Here is a 19,770-nt window from a genome sequence, read left to right as displayed (position 1 = left end):
GGATTTGCTAGGGACCATCACAGAAAGGCATTTCGCAACCAGCTGTTGCATGTGAGAGCAGCCATACAGGCACACTTTTCAGCAGATTTTGTCTTATTCATTCATCTAGGTGGCTGTTCTCACATGCAACAGCCGGCAGTGAGATGCCTTTCTATGATGGTCCCTAGCAAATACCATATAGCAACATTTTTTGAGAAGCCTGTCTGTTCCAGAATTCTGTTCTTTCAATCATGAATATTTCTGTTGAAAGAAAAGGTTTATCCTACAATCACTGTATCCAGATCCTTTGGTTCTATGAATTTGAGGGTCTGGTTCTCTAATTCCTTTCCAGGAACTTGAGATTCAATGTGTGTCAGATATATGAATTAATAGTACAGTTCCTCTCAGAGAGGGTGGAACAGGGTTATAATCTGCAGCGAAGCCAACGGTAACTAGTTTTAAAAATATGAAATTACAATCTACATTGTAGTTTCATGAACCAATTCATAGTCTGTGGAATAGAAACTCAAAAGACAAGGGAATCCCTGCCATAGAAGGCTTCATTACCAGTGCTTCTTGATTTCAAAGGAATAATCAAGTTCCAGATGACATCTTCTATCGTCGTCTACAAACTGCATGAACCACAGTATAATAGAACATCATCATCAAATAAAGCGTTTCTATGACTGACAAAAAAAAAGTAAAAATATATACCACATTCAGAAAAGGACATCTAAATGCTTGAACAATCACCAGAACTCATATGAGTGATTAAAACTATATTGATCTGTTCTCCACAGGGGTAGAAATCCTTGGCTACCCTTCTTGTATAGGGTTCTCCGTTTGTCACACGGATTTATTCATGATAAAATTATCTCAGCAAGGTATCCAAGGACACTAGTGGGGTTTGAATGAAGTTTTCTGGAGTGCAAATATGCAGTTGTTTTTATAATAGTGCAAATACCGCTATAAAATTCCTCATACCTTAAGCTTGGCTGAGTAAATTCCTCGTGCAAGCACACCAGAGGGGGTCGTCTCCTCCTCCAGGGTATGTACATAGGAATCCCGCTGTGGAGCAAAGGTACCCAGCATGCCTTTGCTTTGATCAACTGGCATCCAACAATACAACAAAAGAACAGCGAGTTGAAGGATTTGAAGTTACAGATAGTCTTAATGGCCAAGCATGCAAAAGAAAAGGCATCAAAGCACACTTAGAGCCTCTTTTGATACCTCCTAGGATTATTTGCTTATATCTAGATCGTTCTTAAGTTAAATATAAACATTTACAAATAATAGTTATAAATAGAGGTAGAAAACTAGAAATGATACAGTTTATGACTTCCAAAGAGGCCTTAATGCTCCATTTGCAAATAAGTTAAATTAAAATAACCATATTTACAGATTGGAACTAATTTTGGTGGCATTCATAGAGGTCCTTAAGCAACCACCCAATGTATAACATATAATTGTTAAAACAAAAATGTGTTGTTAACCAATGTGCCTTGAACTATGCATGTTTGGTAGATGCGACCAAGTAGATTCGAGATTTTATCAATGAATATGATATTGGGTTAGACATATTTGGCGATCCGGTAACTGTGAGCCTTGATAAGCTTGCTCACTCCGTTGTTCCTAGAGATGTTGTTTCAGCTTGTGACTTTCTTCCTCCATGCGGATCTCAAGCACTTTTGTAGTTTTTGTGTTCAGATTTTGTGTTTCTTTGTTTCACTTTTACCTTTACTAACAGACCTCCCGTGTTCTGATTGATTTGGTTTTTATTTAGGCTACTGATATTTGCACTACTATGTTTTAATAATTTCTTGGGCCAAGAGTAAAAAGAAACTACCCTACGGGGTGGGAGATCTGATAAGGAATTGGTGGGCTATCATTTGGGATAGAGCGATTCGAACCAAACCTAAACCAAAATGGATGGCTCCACCAAGTGGGTGGTTTAAACTCAATTTTGATGGGAGTTCGATAGGGAACCCGGGTAAGGCAGGAATTGGGGGCTTAATCAGGGATGATCAACGAACCACTATTATGTCTTTCTCGGGCCCGGCAGGGATATGTGACGCGAATGAAGCAGAAATCAAGGCTCTTCTTTTTGGGCTACGATGGGCATATGAGAATAAATTGGGACCTATTATAGTAGAAGGGGACTCCACTAACGCAGTGGGCTGGGCTTCGGGGATCTCAAAGGGGCCCTGGCGCCTCCAGGATGCAATAGTGGAAACTCTTGACCTGATAAGATTAGTGAACCCTAAAATTGAGCACCGGAGGAGATCGGCAAATGAGGAAGTGGATCAATTAGCTAAAATGGGAGTTTTGAGGGAGGAAATGCTAGTAGTGAGACCTTTGTAAATCCTTAACAGGAAAGCTTTTGGATCTTGGATCCTTTTTTGTAATATGGAGGGGACAACTTGTCGCAACCAATATTCAATAAAATTGTCAATTTTCAAAAAAAAAAAAAAAATTGCACAAACTCAGCTTCTCTTTTCTTTTTTAATTGGCTTATGAGAGCTTTCTGGGAACTGTAATAACCTTTGATAGCTGTTTAAATAATAAAAGACAAGATGAGTTAATGCAATGATCAAAACATGGTAGTGTCAACATCAATAGCCTTTTTTTATTGTATTTACCATTCAAAAAACAACATATATAAAGGTATCCTCTGAATAATTCAAATTGAAGCAAGCTGATGTCCAACTAGGGCCTATATGACCGATCCATAGAAATACTCCAACACTCCACCTTTGTCATGGACAGCCCTGGAGTCCAGACTACAACCTTCAAACTAGATGGAAACAATTATATTGATTAGTCACAATATGCAAAGATGTTCATTGGAAGCAGATCCGAGGTGGGTTGTATTAAATGTCAGGTTCAAAGAACCAGAGGTAGAGGATGCCCATTATGAAAATGGGAATGTAAAACTCTCAAAAACATGTGGGTTTTTTTCATGTTGTGGTTACTACATTCGATGCAACCTCGCATTGGTATAGGGCTATTATTTCTACGGATAGTAAAAGATGTTTGAGACATTGCATCCAAAACATAATTCTCTCGTGCATGATATTGCTAGGGTTTACTCAGAGAGATGTTTGTGGAAGAATACTATGGTATACTTAGGTGTAAGTGGGAAGTGTTATCCTCGGGGATGGGCCCCCTCAAGGTGAATTCTTTGACTCTATCTTCAATTCTTCATGTCCCGTCTTTCCCTTCTAATCTCTTATTAGTGAGTAGTCTTACCAAAGAGCTGAACTGTAACGTAACATTTTCTCCTTCCTAGTGTGTTTTTCACTCTCTCTTCTACTCTCTTATTTGTGAGTACTCTTACCAAAGAGCTAAATTGTAGCATAACTTTATTTCCTTCCCATTCTGATTCGGCTGCAGTTTTCACTCATATTCCGAGATCGGCAAATGGAGAATCTGATTCCCTTGCCAAATCTGGAGTTAGCAGGGCTAGTTTAGAGTGGTTTGATTATCTCCCTCCGTAAATTGTATTTTCTTTTTCCTTTTCTCTGTATTTTGTGAACCTTCTCGGTTCCTTCCATCAATATATTAATATTTCAAAAAAAAAAAACTTTATTTCCTTCCCAATATGTTTTTCAAAACCTAAAAACCAAGAGGGTGATTGGTGATGGTTGTGAGACTAAAGGCTTATATTTTCTGGATAGTTTGGAACCTTCAACTTTAGTTGCATTCCACTTAGAGCCAGTTTTAAATAATGATCGGGTGATGTTATGGCATAGTCTAGACTTGGCCATGTTCCTTTGTCTAGTCTTCGTCAGTTATTTCTAAAATTTGTCTACGAATAATGTAAGGGAGTTGCAGTTTGAGACATGCCAACTGTCAAAATATTTTAAAACTACGTTTCCCCAAGTATTAATAAAAGTTCGATTCTCGATCGTACATTCTGATGTGTGGTGACGCCCCTTTGTAGTTTCTGTGTTTGAATATCGATACCTTTTAAAAGAATATATGAGTATTGATACCTTGTGTCTTTTACTGGTGATTTCTCCCGAGTTACTTAGATATATCTTATGAAGTATAAAGATGAAGTACTTGACATCTTTAAGATCTTCTATAAGATAATTCAAAACAAATTTCAGACCAATATCAAAATAATCTAATATGACAATAATGGTGAGTATATTTCTTATGACCTGCAAAGTTATAGGTTGGAGAATGGTACTGAGTCTCAAACCACATGCCCATACTTGTTCGATATAATGGAGTTGCTGAAAGAAAAATTGTCATCTTCTTGAACTCATCTCTTCTTTTGGGAAATTATGTCCCTAAAGTATACTGGGATGAAGAGATTCTTACTGCATCATACCTGATAAATCGCATGCTATCTCGAATTTTGATTGGAAAATCTCCAATTTAGATTCTTATACCACATTCCCCATTGTTTTCCATCAACCCTAAAGTGTTTAGGTGTGTATTTTCCATCCATGTTCTTGGTGAAGATAGGGATAAATTAGGAGTTCAATCTATTAAATGTGTTTTCCTTGGATACTCCAGTTCAAAAAAAATGGCTATAAATGTTATTCCTCAGAGACAAAGAAACGATATTGCATCAATGGGTGTCACATTTCATGAATGTGTTTCTTATTTTTCATCCACTGGAAAATCTTGAACAAAATCGTTACATTTCATGAATGTGTTCCTTATTTTTTTCGTATGTAGGAAAATCTTGGACAAAATCACAGGGGTGATTGTCTTCTCTTTTTGTTCTCACCAATGCTAATAGTTCACTCGATTTTGAAAATACTGAAAAGCAACTACATGTCTAAAATACAAGGAAGAAAGAAGATAAGTCATCCAATCCAACATCTCATACGGTCATCATCAATCTGAGCATTTGAATTCAAGTAATCCCTCCTAATCTTTGTCTTCTCCGAGTTTAACATCTTCTTACCTCTTGCCTTGCGCAAGGGTAAGCGTTGATAAACTTTTCATCCAATCATTTTTTCTCATATGAATACGAGTCCCTTTCAACGTCATGTAGATCATATTTATCTTCTATTGCTTCGGTTCTAATCCCCACCAAAGTTGCATAAGCTTTAGCTCTTCCATAGTGGTAAGAAGCTATGGTTGAAGACAAGCAAGCATTTGTATAGAACAAGACATGGTAACTAATCAAGTTTTTTTTTTTTTTGAAATCGGAACTAACAAGTTACCTTAAGCATGTGATTGGGTGTAGATAGGCTTATACAGTCAAACACAACTCTGATGGCTTGATAGAAGGTATAAAGCTTGATTGGTCGCTAAAGGGTGCACTCAGTAATACAGGATTGACTATCAACAATTTTTTTTTCTTGCTGCGAAACTGAATTTTGGCTGGTAATAGAGATAGGCATGCACCTTGTTCAAGTAATTTTGAGGTCGTCTATAGGATTCTCAACTATCTTAATAGATGGGGCTGGGAATGGCATCATGTATGATAAGTATAGACATATGGATGCAGATTACTCATGCGCAGATTTGGTCGGTTTTGTCATTGATCATAAGTCTACAAACAGACATTAGAATTTTATTGGAGGATATTTGGTTACATGGATGGGCAAAAGTTACGTAAAAAATTGACAACAAATCAAGTGTCGAAGTTACGTAAAAAACAATAGCACATGCTACTTGTGAACTTATACAAGTTAAAAAGCTTCTGAGAAATGAGACCTAAAGTGGACTAAGAACTTGTTCTGTGACAATCAAGCAGCAAGTTATAGCACCTCAAATCCCGCATTCCACGAAAGGACCAACTACAAAGACAAATATTGTCACTTCATTTTAGAGAAAGAGTGGGGTAATGTGATCATCATTCCCTATGTCAGATCAGAGGATCAATTGGCTGAGATTCTCACCAAAGAAGTTGTCAATAACCGATTTTGAGATATTCTTCACAAGCTGGATATGGTTGCTATCGATGCTCCAACTTGCGGGAGCGTGTTGAAATATAAGCTATTTTTATGTAATTATGCATAAGGGCAATATGATCATTTGATATAAATCTCTCTTAAGTTAATAAAAGAAAGTCTATTTGAATTGAGGACCTTGTGAGCTCAATTTATAGCCAGTATCTGATTCCCTCGGCATATTGGTGGGTGGCCGTGATGATGACCTACTCCTTTTGGAATGAGTCCCTCACTTTATGTAGATCGACCCGACTATTTGAATTGAGTAACTCCAATCTCCACGAGTTCTTCTTTCTGCTTTGTCTTCTTCTTACTTTCCTTTTATATTTTGTAAGGCTACAAATCTACACTGTTTATAAGAAAAACTTTTGCGAAAGTTTCCTTGTTTCCCATTTTTCCTATTTCGGTCGGAAGCTACTCTGAGTGATGCAGATAGTAGGCCAAATAAGTGGCATATTTGCCCATCAGGATTTATTTCCATCTTATTTAGTTTCTAGGATTTATATTTCCATGTTTTAGTTTTAAGATTTTATTTTCCATGGAATTTTATTTCAATTGCCTACACAAAAGCCTCATGTATTAGGGATTTTAACTTTTGATGAATAAAGATTGAATTGGCTTCTCCCCTCTACAGGTTTCGTCTCCTTCCTCTATTCCTCTTCTCTTCTCTCCTAATTTCTTCTTCTTCCTCTATTCTTCTCCTCCTATTCTCTTCTTCTCCTCCTCTATTCGTCTTCACTTCTTCTCCTCCTCTATTCGTCTTCACTTCTTCTCCTATTCTTCTTCTTCTCTTCTTCTATTCTTCCCTCTCTTCGCTTCAATTGGGTTTTGTAAAAATTAAAGTATAAAAAGTAAAAAAAAGGGGCTCTCGATTTTTCTTGTGGGTGGTGGCACAAGAAGAGCGTGAGGTGAGAGAGAGAGAGAGAGGAGAAAGAGGGTTCTTCTTGGGTTTTTTCTCGGGTTCCTCTTGGGAATTCTCTTATGCTGTGTTTGGTTCGTCTGGGGTGGCTGGGGGAGGAGTGGAATAAGAAGTCAAAGGGGATTTGGGCGGAATGACAATCAAAGGGAATTTGGGTAGTGGCTTTCAAATGTGTTGTTTGGTTGTAATGATTACATCTGGAATTTAGGTGGTTTGCAATTCGGAAATAGCCAAAAAGTGTAATGATTACATCTGGAAGTAGCCAAAAAGTGTTTCAAAATTCATATTCCACAAATATCCCAACCAAATTTCATCTATTTGGTGGTTTGCAATTCAGCTCTAAGTTGAAAGCCACGTGGGCCGACCGGCTACCGACAAGCCGAGTAGTCAAAAAGTGTTTTGAAAAAAAACAACAACCAAACGACGTCTGGCGCTTTATATTCCAGCAAAAGCCCAAAAAATTTCCAATTTTGGTTTTCTCGGGGTTCTCTTGGGTACGGTCTTGGTTGAGAAGAACGAGTAAGGGTTGCAGTTTGTGGGTTTGGGACTATAATCAATTGTAATCCTTGTATTATATTCTTTCTCATAGTGGAAGATCGTGTTCTCGCCTGTGGACGTAGGCATCTTGGCCGAACCACGTAAACTTGTGGTTGTTTGTGTTTATTTCTACCTTTCCGTTTATTTGTGCATTATCAAATCAGATAAACAGGGTAGATTTTCTCAACAAGTGGTATCAGAGCTGTGGTTGTAGCGGTCATTGAGGCCGAATGGAGTGATCATGGGTGTTGTGGTTGGATCGCAACTAGAGCGATATTTGAGGGTAGAAAGATTGTTCGAGAAATTCTCATTATAGGTGGATCTTTGCATCGAGGGTGATCGAAGATGGAGGTAAAGTCAAGTTCTACCTAGTCCAACATAGACAGGACGGAAAGGGCAGTTTCACCCTATGAAATATGAGGGTGAAGGGCATCCTTACTCAACAGGGCTAGGGCTTGGCTAAGGTGTTGAAGGGAGAGGGTGGGAAGCCGAAGAAAATGGCGGATGCCGAGTGGGAAATGGAGTCGAAGGCGATTACCACAATTCGACCATGTTTGGCGAATAATGTTACGTTTAATGTTATGGAAGGAGAACTACGGTTGCAACTCAAGTTGATTTTTCGAAATTCGGGTTGAGCTTTTACCTTAAAATCGAGTCGAGTTCAGGTTGATTCCAATTCATTTTCTACAAAAAGCTCAACCCAACCCGACCCAAGTTGCACCCGAAAGAAGAACCAACACGTACATTATGGGAGAAGTTAGAAAAGCTTTACATGTCAAAAAGCTTGGCCAACCGATTATATCTAAAGCGGCAGTTGTACGGGCTAAAGATGCAGGAAGGCAAAGATTTTCTAGAGCACATGTCTATATTCCACGGGCTTGTGGATCAGCTCCACAAGGTTAAAGAAAAGTTGAAGGAAGAAGACAATGACCTTTTGCTTCCTACTTCGCTTCTCAATTCGTATGACAACGTAGTGACAACTTTATTGTATGGTAAGGATACGGTGAAGTTAAGAAAGTTGCTGTGTCACTCTTATCAAATAAGATGCAGAAGAAACATATTCTTGAAGGTAGTCAAGAGCATGGGCTGATTGTTCATAGTGGGAATCATAGAGGAAGGTCGTCTGACAGGGGATCGGAAAAAGGCAAGTCAAGATCCAGGGGCAGCGGAAAGGGCATGCAAATTGTAAGGACTACGGCCACATCAAGTGAAACTACCCGAAGCGAGTTAACCAGTTGGACAACGGTGCTACAAATACAGTGGTGGCCGTAAAGGATGAGCAGAGCGAAGAGTTTGAAGACGTTCACACAGTCTCCACAGGTAATCACACTTCTATTCATGATGAGTGGATTCTAGACTCATGATGCTCTAGGAGGGAATATATTGATATGTTCCACAAAACAAGAGAAGGTATCGTATCCTTCGTTGACGGGTCTACTTGTGACGTCACATGAATTGAAACGATGTCGATCAAGATGTTCGAGAGAGGGTTCGTACTTTGGTTGGTGTGCCTATGTCCCAAAGATATAGAAAACTCTAATGGCAATTGGCCAGTTGGACTCTAAGGGTTGCAGGTCTTCGACTGCTGGTGGAGCCATGAAAATCACAAGTGGTTGTATGGTTATGATGAAATGAGAGAAATGTGACTGATTATATCGTCTGATCGGGGACAGCGTGACTAGCATTCCTAAGATCTCAATGGCTAGTTGGAAACGGAGTGGTAGCGTGTGCACGCTTAGGGTCTCTTTCGCAATTGGTGCAGAAACAGGTTTCCAGGTTGTAGATGAGGGTGAGAATGTGACAGCACCTGCATTGGAGATGATGGATAGAGATCCGTCTCTAAGGTTGACGAGATGAGTCAACGGGTTTGTGGCAGCTACACATGTGCATTGACCGTGTTAATTGAGTCATGAAGAGTCAAAACTAGGGTGATTCGATGGTGCGTAGCTGGTATTTTGGAAGGCCAGTGGCAGTTTGCGATGACAATGGACCAGTAGTGACATCAATGGAAAATCTTCAGGTGGCTGTGAAATAAGCTAAGGTGGAGATTGTTAGGAAAGTTGCCTTATTTCCCACATGTAGTGGGAGGCTGTAAGCCCAAGGGTTCCCATGTGTTAATCATTCACCTTACCTTCTTGTTTTGATGCTAGCAAACCAAATTGATTAGCATTTATGGACTAATGTGTTGCTATGAGGTGTTGTGTTGTATACAGGACTTTCATGTCATAATCGCCTTACACAACTCTTCTCAACACATGGCTTGTGGATCAAAAAGCAAAGGAACCAAGAGCTTGCACCTACATTGGAGACATCAAGATTTGGAGATGTTCAAGTCAAGAAGCTCAACATGAGGATTCCACAAGTTCCTAGCAAATGTCAAGAAGAAGCTTGGAGTTGAACATGCCATGGTGACACCTCATGTTCCTCACAACATGCATTGAAGATTGGAGGGAGTCACAAGAGCTAGAACGAGTTCAAGAAGTTCATTCTCAAGCCGAAGAAGTCCAAGGAAGTGCAAAGGAGCAAATACAATCCAAGAAGACTCATGGTATACAGTTTTTAGATTGTATTTAGAGTCATCTTGATTTACGTAAAATGCACTTTCAAAAGGTTTTCAAATGGTTTTCATACTTAACTTTTTATATCTTTGGAAACCATTAACACACCCAAAAATGTGTTTGAAAACTTAGGACTAAAGCCCAAAGACCATGGCCCAAAAGACCCTGAGTTTCTAATGTTAAAATGAAATTTTAACCAGGGCCGGGCGACCGGAGGTGTCCCGGGCGACCGCGGAAGCAAGGCTGGAAATCTAGCACTTGCGAGAAAAGAGCGGGCCAGTCGACCGGGGGAAGCCGAGCGACCACGGAAATGGTTCTGTCGAAGAACCATTCCATCATGGGTTTGGGGCGGACGACCGCCAAGGGCCGGTCGACCACGGAAAGGTTTTGCGCTTAAATTTTTAAGAAACAGGTAGCCCTCGTCAGGCGACTGCCATTGGGCCGATCGACCGCGACGATTTGAATTTTGAAATTAAAAAAGCTTACCCGATAGGGGCGGGTGTAGACACCCCATTTTGACCTGACCCAAATTTCCCAAAAATTGAATAAATCCCAAAAATCTGAGTCCCGAAGCCAAATTTTCGAGTCTCAAATGTCAAGTTCCAAGTGCCTGAAGCATATCCCCAGAATTTCAGAAGAACCGAGCCTTCAATGCAAAAGAACCCAAAAAAATATAACTCTGCAGACCATTGTTGAAGCCATAGAAGCCTGGATGATCCCCAGAACTCCTGATAACCCCTGTTTAATCGCCCCAATTCTCTGAAACTTAAGAAATTTACAAAATGTCTCGGAATTTTGGTGTTGGCACCCCCCTGTTTGGCCCCCGGGCTCCGATGTATATTGGCAGTCATATTTTTATATTTTCACTAACCCGGCTGGTTTTGGGATTTAAAGGAATATCAAATGGTCTTTACATTTGAAAAAAATAAAATAAAATAAAATAATACTCCACAAGTGAGAAAAGACAAGCCAGGAGAGTGTAATTATCAAAATATGGATATGTCAATATCATTTTCCCTGGAAAAGTAGCTCGGGGTAAATAATTTGCCCTTTTTCCTCCCTTCCTTAGACCCCCCCTGTAGCGCAGCAAATATGCTAAGGTAGGCTGTTCGAGGAAGAAAGGGGAGGCAAGTATATTTTCTTTGTAGATGTAGGGTGAGCTAGCAAAGCAAGGGTGCCCATGGGTGAGAAGAAAAGGCAAATAGAGCATAAGGGTAGGAGGGAAAAATCACCTTATCTTAGGGGCGTTTTAATAAAATAAGTCTTGCTTCCTTTGCAAGCAATGAACATGGGTGGTTGGATCAAAACAGCTGAGGTGTAAGGCTAAGATTAAGAGGAGCATTCTAGATTTCTAAGGTTTGTTAAAGAGTATTAGGGCTAACAAAAAAAGATCAATGGTGGAGAAAAGGAGTATGAGATATGAAGGGTGAGGATTGACTTGCCAAAGGGAAAAAACCCTAGTCTTGCATATAAATGAGGGCTCGTTGGAAAAGAAAAAGAGGAGGAGGATTTTCTGCAGAGAGAGAGAGGGAGAGAGGTGGAGACCGAATCACCACCTCCGACCATCTTGTTGCCGCCGGCCGAACCACCATCTTCCTCGGCCAACAACTCCACGACCTCATTTTCCATTCAAACCCCACATCCTCACCATCATCAACCATACCCATTACATTTTCTTTTTTTCTTTTTTTTTTCTTTTTTTTTAAACCCATCTTCTCCGGCCGAAATCCGGCAAGCCTCCTCTATTTGCAGCCATCATCCACCTTCTCCTCCAACCCAAAACCCATTTCGAACACCTACCCAAAACCCATTTCCATCTAATACCCAAACCCCCCTTCTACGAACCCTCTTCTCAAACCATCAATCCACTCTTTGGTTCCTGCCGGCCACCACCATCACTTTCTTCTCCTCCGGCCGAAATCCGGCAAGTTCATCCACTAGCCACCATCTTCCCCCTTTACAATCACCACCATTAAATCAGAGAGGAGCAAATAGAGAGAGAGGAGGCAGAGAGAGGGAGAAGAAAAGGGAGCAGCCACCTTCACCATTTCCTTCGTCTTCTCCGGTGGCCATCACCGGAATCCGGCAAAACCATCCCACCGGAGCCGTCCATCTTCTTCCCCACGAAAACTATCTCCCATCTCCATCTCCAATCCAGCCACCGTACCCTGTTTTATCCAAACCCATTTCTACCACCAACAAATCCCACTTCCATTAACCCATATTCTTCAAACCCTCTTCTTTTTCACTCTTGTTTGCCACAGACACCGTCCCCCTACACCATTCCCAACTCCGGGCACCCTATCCCCTGTTTCTGCTCCATCCTCAACCTCAAAACCCCATTCCAAACCCACCTATTGCCCTAGCTACCCTCTCTACATCACCTTCCCCAACCGCTCCAATCCAAACCCATTCCAAAACCCATTTCCCCATCTTTTATTCCTTCTGTCAACGCTACTAAAACCCTTCTATTTCCTTACCTGCCACTCTCTCCTCCATCGTTTCAGAATTTCACTCTCCCTGTGTTCAACTGAGAAAAGAAGAGAGGCTAGTTGGTCACTTGGATCTCGTCAAAAGAAGTGCTCGCCCACCAATCGGCTCCATCAATTTCTGCAATTCTGCCAATAATCTCCTAGTCCAATCATTTTCTAACCCTAGTTCTGCCCCTAGCTTCAGATTTTTTTATTTGAAACCCATCTCTCCATCCCCTTTGCCAAATTATCACTGTCCTCTCATTTTCCCTGGAGCTCTACCCATGGTTGCTGGCCCGGTCATGGTGAATCTCAGTATATTCAATTGTAGAAAAGATTCAAGTGTGGGATCCTCGTCAGAGAACCCCTACAAGGAAAGCTAAAGATAAAAAAACCCAACTCATTTCAGAGGCGCGTTCAGGTAATCCCCTCCATCTCTATTTTTATAATTCTTAACTAGAATAGGGGTTGAGATATTATACAGGTTTAATTACCATCATTGCTTTTCTCTATCCTGTTGGATACTTAAGTTTCTTTCTTTCGTTTTCCTCAAATATCCCAAATCAGTTTATATTACATGTTTTGGTCAGCTCCTTAGAGTTGTGATTAGGAGTTGTAATGACCATTGATTCAGTCATTTTCTTTCCCTCATTTATTTTTCGCACAACAAGAGGTAAGGCTAGCTTAAATCCAATGATCAAAATAGAGTGGTGTTTATACCTATTGTATTTCTCTTATGCTCTTGATAGACACTACTATATTTTGTTGAGTATGTTAACCCGAATTACCTCTTTCGTACTAATTGGTTTCTCTCGTGGCTGCATAGAGATGTTTTACATATTCGCATTGTTAATGTTTTGCATTACTAGGCGTCTTGGTATTAATGTTTTGCACTACTATTGATTTCTAATGACCACATCAGTTTGGAGATAATTTGTAATGAGGACAATTCAGTTAAAATGGTACTGTTTTGGGATGTTGGCGTACGTATTTGAAAAGAAAAGAACACAATTGGTCCTCCAAGCTCACTGCCCTCGTCAGTTTATTATGCTTATTGGGTGTATAGGGGATTCGGGTCTGTGGGGTCTTAAACCTAAGCTCTCTTTAATATGACTCACCCCCTGTATCCTTGGCTCATTACCAAAGCTTCCTCATTGTACCAAATCACCTTGGGCCTTGTGATTCTTTCAATGGTTGTGTTCAATCTCAATCGTTGGATTGTCTCAGATGAATGTTAATTGTTGGGAATTTTACCTTTGAGTAGATACTCATTTGTAAATCATTGCGAATCTTTATTATTCTTGGCATGGCATTCTTAAGTGTCCATTAACCCTTTACCCTTCTTGTCCTCATACTAGGATTTCTCATGGGGTTTAGGGATTCTCCCTTTGTGGGCCTTTGCTTCTTATAGGATTCAAGGGTTCAAACCTTGTCTTCTTCTTCGGGTTTACTTCGCACGTTCCTCGGGATCCTTTTCGAGTTTCGGGATCCCATCGATTTTGGGAACACCTTCTCTCGGGTTTAGGCGATGACGGACGGCAACCTCTTGAGCCAAAACCCCCTTTCAATCAAAAGGGATAAAAACAACAAAAACAAAAAAACATCAAAAACACCAAGAATATTTTTTCGAAAAAGCTGTTTCGAACTACGTTGGCTTGATCCCTTTCCACAGGGTACGTAGATAGCTTGGGTCCACCCAAGTCCAGTCAAACCTTTTTAATAAATATTTTCAAACCTTTCAAAACAAAAATGGGCAAGGATGATGATCGCCAGGTCACTCGGAGTCCCCTTTTTCATTCCATTTCCGATTTCGATCGTGGTTTTCCGGTTTTCATCGGTTTTCCGATGTTTTATCGAGTTTTGGGACTGGTGATGACGTAGCGTGGTTCCTTCACAGGGATTGTCCTCGCTGAGCCCAACGATAGGTCATGACGATCGCGAGACTTGTCCGATCTTCAGCAGATTAGGATCGATGGGCTTGATTCCTTTTGAATCGCCCTCTGAGCCTATCGTGTGTTCCATTTTCTTTTCCCTGGTATTCTCGGTCCTCATGTACCGTTGATTTTCCGATTCATTTCTTTCTCTGTATCTTTTAGCTCATTGTGTGTTTATCTTTGACTCCTTATGTGCTACTTTGGCTTGCTTACTTTTCTAGCACAAGATTGATTATTATTTTCTTAGCATTATCTCTTACATAGGCTCGCATGCTAGTATGTTTATTCTATTGCTTTGGTAGTTTACTGCTGTGCTTATCTGTCCTCTCACCTGCTTAGTTGTAGCATTTATTCACCTTATCTTGATTATCTGCTTAGCTGTAGCTGTGCGTGCGGATGTTACTGCTTTCCTAGATGTGATGGGTTAGGATTAGATGCGGTGAGTTAGGATTTGGATGTTTATTTTCTTTTGCCCATCCCCGGGTCATGCATGCTTAGATAGACGTTTCTTCGGGGATACTCGTTCCCATTTCACATGATTTTAGCCCAAAATTCTTCAAAATTAATTAAAAATGACATAAGAGACCAGGTACTTGCACTTGGGCGAATTGGGGGCGCTTAATACCTCCCCATTCGTCATCAGGCACGGACTTTTGTATCTCTGGTTATCCGTTGCAACACAGTATTTCATGGGATCCAGGGCCTACTTCCTTGGATGGCGACTCTTCTTTGTTATAGGTACACCTCGGTTCCGGGCTGGTCCTTCAATCGAGAGGTATCTCATTTATATCGCCACCCATGCTGTGAGTGGCACAATTTCGAGAGTTCCTTGGTAGAGCTCTCATTCACATCGTGGAGGTCTCAGAGGATTGAGAGGGGGATCACGCGTCCCTCGCTCACCGTCCTCTCGGGATCGGGGTCCACAGCGGGCGACTGCCATGGCCCGATCGACCGCACTAGTTTGGCAAAAGAACCGTTGGGGCTTTTGCAGGTTGACTTTTTCAACCCAGTTTATTACAGTTTTACCTTCAAACGGTCATATTTTCAAATGGGCTATATATACATCATAAAAACCTTTCTAAACAATAATTTTGCAAGATTAAATCCTATCTTTGTGAGCTTAAACTTTTGAATCAAAGGTTGTTCCTCTTTGAACTTGTATTTTCACATTTTATCCAAAGGATCTCCATAGGCTTTACATTTGTATCTATTCCTTGGAGAGTTTGTGAGCTTTAAAAGTTGTAATCCGCCAATCTAAGAGGCATTGATAGAGTTCTATTTTTATTTTCTTCATTAGTTCTTGAAGGTCTTCGATTTGGCCCGTTAACAAAGGTGAATCATTGTAAGAGGGTGTGTCCCCTCGGCAAGGCTTCATGCAGAAAGGGTGTGTCCCCTTTGAAGTTGAAAGAGTCGATGTAAGGCTTGAAGATTCGCCCTTTAAAGAATCTCATCATTTTCAGTGGAGCACCCAAGGAGGAAAAATTGGAAGGGTGGAGTAGGTCTTGTGATAGACCGAACCACTATAAAATTGCTCATCTTGTGGATGCTTTCTCTTCTCCTTCCCTTGCACTTTTTTGGTGATTGGTAATCTCTACCCTTTGATTGTATTTATGTTTTATTGAACAAGGGTTAGAGTATATAGGCTTAAAGTAATATTTAAACCCTAGGTTTTATTATCATGACTATTTGAACATGGGATAGACTAATTAATGCTTAATTAGTAAATTAAATTAAATAATCCAACTAATTAAGCTGAAAATTTTTAATTGACCAATTAACCCCCCCCCCCCCCCCCAACCCTCTTGGGTTGTCACACCTACATTTCAAAGGCAAAAATAGAGACATATTTTTAGGTTTTTTAGAAAACCTAAGTATAATAAAACCTCTCTTTGCACGACTAAGGTGTAGCGGCTAGAGAAGAGCTCGGGGCGTGGACACACACACACAGAGTGCGGCTAGAGAAGACCTCGGGGTGTGGACACACACACAGAGTTTTCTCTTGAGTTTTTTCTCGAGTTCTCTTGGGTTCTTTCTCAGGTTACTCCCGAGTAAGCTCTTGGTTGAGAAGCAAGGAAAGGGTTGAGGATTTATGGGTTTCGGGTTTGATCCCATTGTAATCTTTGTATATTGTTTTTCTCATAGTGGAATATCGTGTTCTCGCCTGTGGACATAGGCATCTTGGCAAATAAGCTAAGGTGGAGATTGTTGGGAAAGTTGCCTTATTTCCCACATGTAGTGGGAGGCAAAAATAAAGACACGTTTTTAGGTTTTTTAGAAAACCTAAGAATTATAAAACCTATAATAGAGACATGTTTTTAAGTTTTTTTACAAAACCTAAGTATAATAAAACCTCTCTTTGCACAACTAAGGTGTAGCGGCTAGAGAAGAGCTCGGGGCGGTGACACACACACACAGATTATTCTCTTGAGTTTTTTCTCAAAGTTTTCTCTTGGGTTCTTTCTCAGGTTACTCCCGAGTAAGCTCTTGGTTGAGAAGCAAGGAAAGGGTTGAGGATTTGTGGGTTTCAAGTTTGATCCCATTGTAATCTTTGTATATTGTTTTTCTCATAGTGGAAGATCGTGTTCTCGCCCGCGGAGATAGGCATCTTGGCCAAAACACGTAAAATCTCGGTGTTCATCTTGTGGTTGTTTGTGTTTATTTCTACCATTCCGTTTATGTGCATGATCAGATCGGTGACAAGCAAATCTTATTTGCAAATAATTAAAATAACAATATTGTTTGAAAAGATAATGATTATTTTTTTTTGAGTAATATAAAACAAGAACATTTATTATAGAGTTTTGAAATAACAATAGATTAGGTTTCTTTTATATTAGGTTTTTTGAAACAAGAACATTCATAATAGATTTCAAAAGAAATTTCAAGCCTAACACTATCATGCTAAATTCTTGTGCTTGAGACTTTGGTAAAGTGATGCCAAAGATTTCTGTAGACTGGAGTTTATTAGAACCAAAAGTATAAAACTGTAAATAAAATTAAATGGTGTACCTTGGAGACCCCCCTTCCATACTGTGTTCGAGTAGGACAACCCAGAGACAATGTTGTGTTGCACACTGAATGTCAGCTTGAGACGATACTGAGATCCTTCCTTGAGAGTAAACAGGACATGGCTCTGATTTTCATTAATCGGTAAGGGCGTAGCTATCTCTGCACGATCCTCGGTAATAATTCCTATGGAATGGAAGGAAACCTCAGGTTCCATTTGACCTGCAAAAGGAAAAAGAATTTTCAGAAACAAGTCTAAGACTCAAGACAGACCTAAATCAGGAAGGAGAAACTTAAGACGAACCATTTAAGTCATCATCAATACAACCAAGCAGTTTCTCTTTCCACCTCCTTAAACTCTCATCTTCCTGCAGAACAGGACACGACTCAAACGTAAAGCAAGGAAGACTGAAACTTAAATTATAACCTATCTTGGCATCATTCAACCATCAAGATTTATTTCTTAAAAATTGTGTCATACGAATTCTTTTAAATAATGGATATTAATCATATTTATTTGCTATATTTCCATTTCGGATGATTGAGCAGACTTAACATGAGACAGATAATACCATAACAGCAGCGACTTATTCCGATGAAATCCCAAAGTAAAGATGGTAGAGTGCAAAGGTTATTAAGTCATAAACTTGGTGTCAACATAAAATCGAATTGTGTAAAAATCTTAACAGAGTTTCTGAAGAAACAAAAAGAATAGACATTGCATTGAGCACTTAATCCCAAACCATTTCTTACACAAGCCAGCACAGCTACAAATAAGTCACCCACAAACCAGCTCAGTAAATACTTACAGTAGACTCCACATTAGCATGATGTCAATAAGGATTTTATCTTGAACTGACTAACATCATGGCTAAGTAGATAGCAAAAACAGATCTTTGACCTAATGTAACCAAAAAAAAACATACATAAGGGTTTTATTACTTATTAGAAATGGGTATCGACCACTAGTATCATGTTGCGAGCGCAATCTTTTACGCACAATTACAATCTCAGAAACATTTTCTAATATTATCAGATGGCAATAGCAAATCCTCCAATTCTTTTGCCTTCTTAAGAATTTAGAAGCAGTATTTAGATCAAACAAATGTATTGGGTCATTCTTACTGAAAAATCAAAAGCCCAGAGCATCAAAATCGAAATTTCAATCAATCCAAAACACAGATTAGATTTTAATGTAAAAACCCACAAAGCAAAACAAAAACACAAGAACAAACAAGAGCCCAGAAATGAAAAGCAAAATCAAACTAGGATAAAAACCCAAAGAGGCATCAAAATCAACTTCTCAAACATTTTTAGACAGAATGCTAAAACATCAGAAGAGAGAAAAAGTTAAGAAAACCCTTCTAGGAAAAGAGGTGAATAAAACAGACCTTGTCTTTCTCAAGCTGTTCTTTGAGAGGAACCAAAGGACCAGGAACAAAACCAACATCATCATCTTCTACGTCATCATCTTTTCCCTCCTCATAAACTTCATTTTTCTCTGAACAAATCATCTCTTCACAAACACAAGAAGCAGAAGGCCCTGCTTCCATTTTTCAACCCCCTCACAAAACCCTCCACTGATTAAAAAGAAAGAGGCTTTAAACTATAAAGAAACAAAATATAAAAGTTCTATTATACCCAAAAAAAAGAAAAAAATTTAGGATTGTTATGTCTGTACTTTTATGTCGGCTTGGAAACAAGAAGAAAAAAAAGGACAACCCTCTTTTGAATTTTGGTCGACAAATTTATTTGAGATAAATTATATGGTGTTTGAACACAAGAACAGTGTCAAATGATCCTAACCGTTCAACTGCTGGGTCCCACCCATCCCTCTTAGAAGCTTCTAATTTTAGTTTTCTTCTCTTTTTCTTCCTGAAACACTTATTTGCTGGTAAACATTCACATCATTACAGTCATAAACACTTTTGGGGGATGGCTCACCCCTAAATGGGCCCCACTGGATGAATGATTCAGATCACTAATTTTGGCTCTCTATAGTCTATAGAGCAGGACCACTATTTGGGAGTACAGTGGGGCCCACTTATAGGATGATCCAAACCGTTCATATGTTATGCCACAACATAAATAGGCTCTCTACCTGTAGATTATCTCTATTGGATGATCCTAATCTTGTGATATGTAGAGGTTTCTATAATATTCATCGGAGGGTGAGGATCATCCTACGAAAATGATCTGCGGTGTACAACTTATTTATGTTTGTTGTCCAACAAATGAACGGTTTGGATCATCCATTGAAGTGCGCAACACTGGAATATTGGACTTCATGCACACACCATATGACTAATTCCATGAGTTTTTATATGGAACAAAAATTTTCAAAATGCACGTACGGCCCACTCCATATAAGGATCCAAACTGTCCACTTGTTGGGCCACAACGCAAGTAGGTTGTGCCCCAAAAATCATTTTCATAGGATGATCCTAA

General features: G+C 39.7%; 1 protein-coding gene across 1 annotated transcript; it reads right to left on the bottom strand.

The window, feature by feature from the left end:
- Positions 1 to 411: 411 nt before the first annotated feature.
- On the bottom strand, positions 412 to 19,041 carry LOC143889179 (rho GDP-dissociation inhibitor 1-like). The gene is made up of 5 exons (XM_077393379.1): positions 18,714 to 19,041; positions 17,627 to 17,690; positions 17,326 to 17,544; positions 964 to 1,088; positions 412 to 611 (listed from the first exon to the last, which is right to left on the bottom strand). Exons 1-5 carry the CDS (start codon positions 18,873 to 18,875, stop codon positions 543 to 545), a joined length of 639 nt encoding a protein of 212 aa, XP_077249494.1. The 5' UTR covers positions 18,876 to 19,041; the 3' UTR covers positions 412 to 542.
- Positions 19,042 to 19,770: the final 729 nt, after the last annotated feature.

This window comes from Tasmannia lanceolata, unplaced genomic scaffold, assembly GCF_043159265.1.
Source record: "Tasmannia lanceolata isolate RefF3 unplaced genomic scaffold, GAP_Taslan_0.1 ptg000013l, whole genome shotgun sequence".
Classification (NCBI taxonomy): Eukaryota; Viridiplantae; Streptophyta; class Magnoliopsida; order Canellales; family Winteraceae; genus Tasmannia; species Tasmannia lanceolata.
The sequence above is the reverse complement of the archived record's forward strand: the minus strand, read 5'-3'. Positions and strand labels throughout refer to the sequence as shown.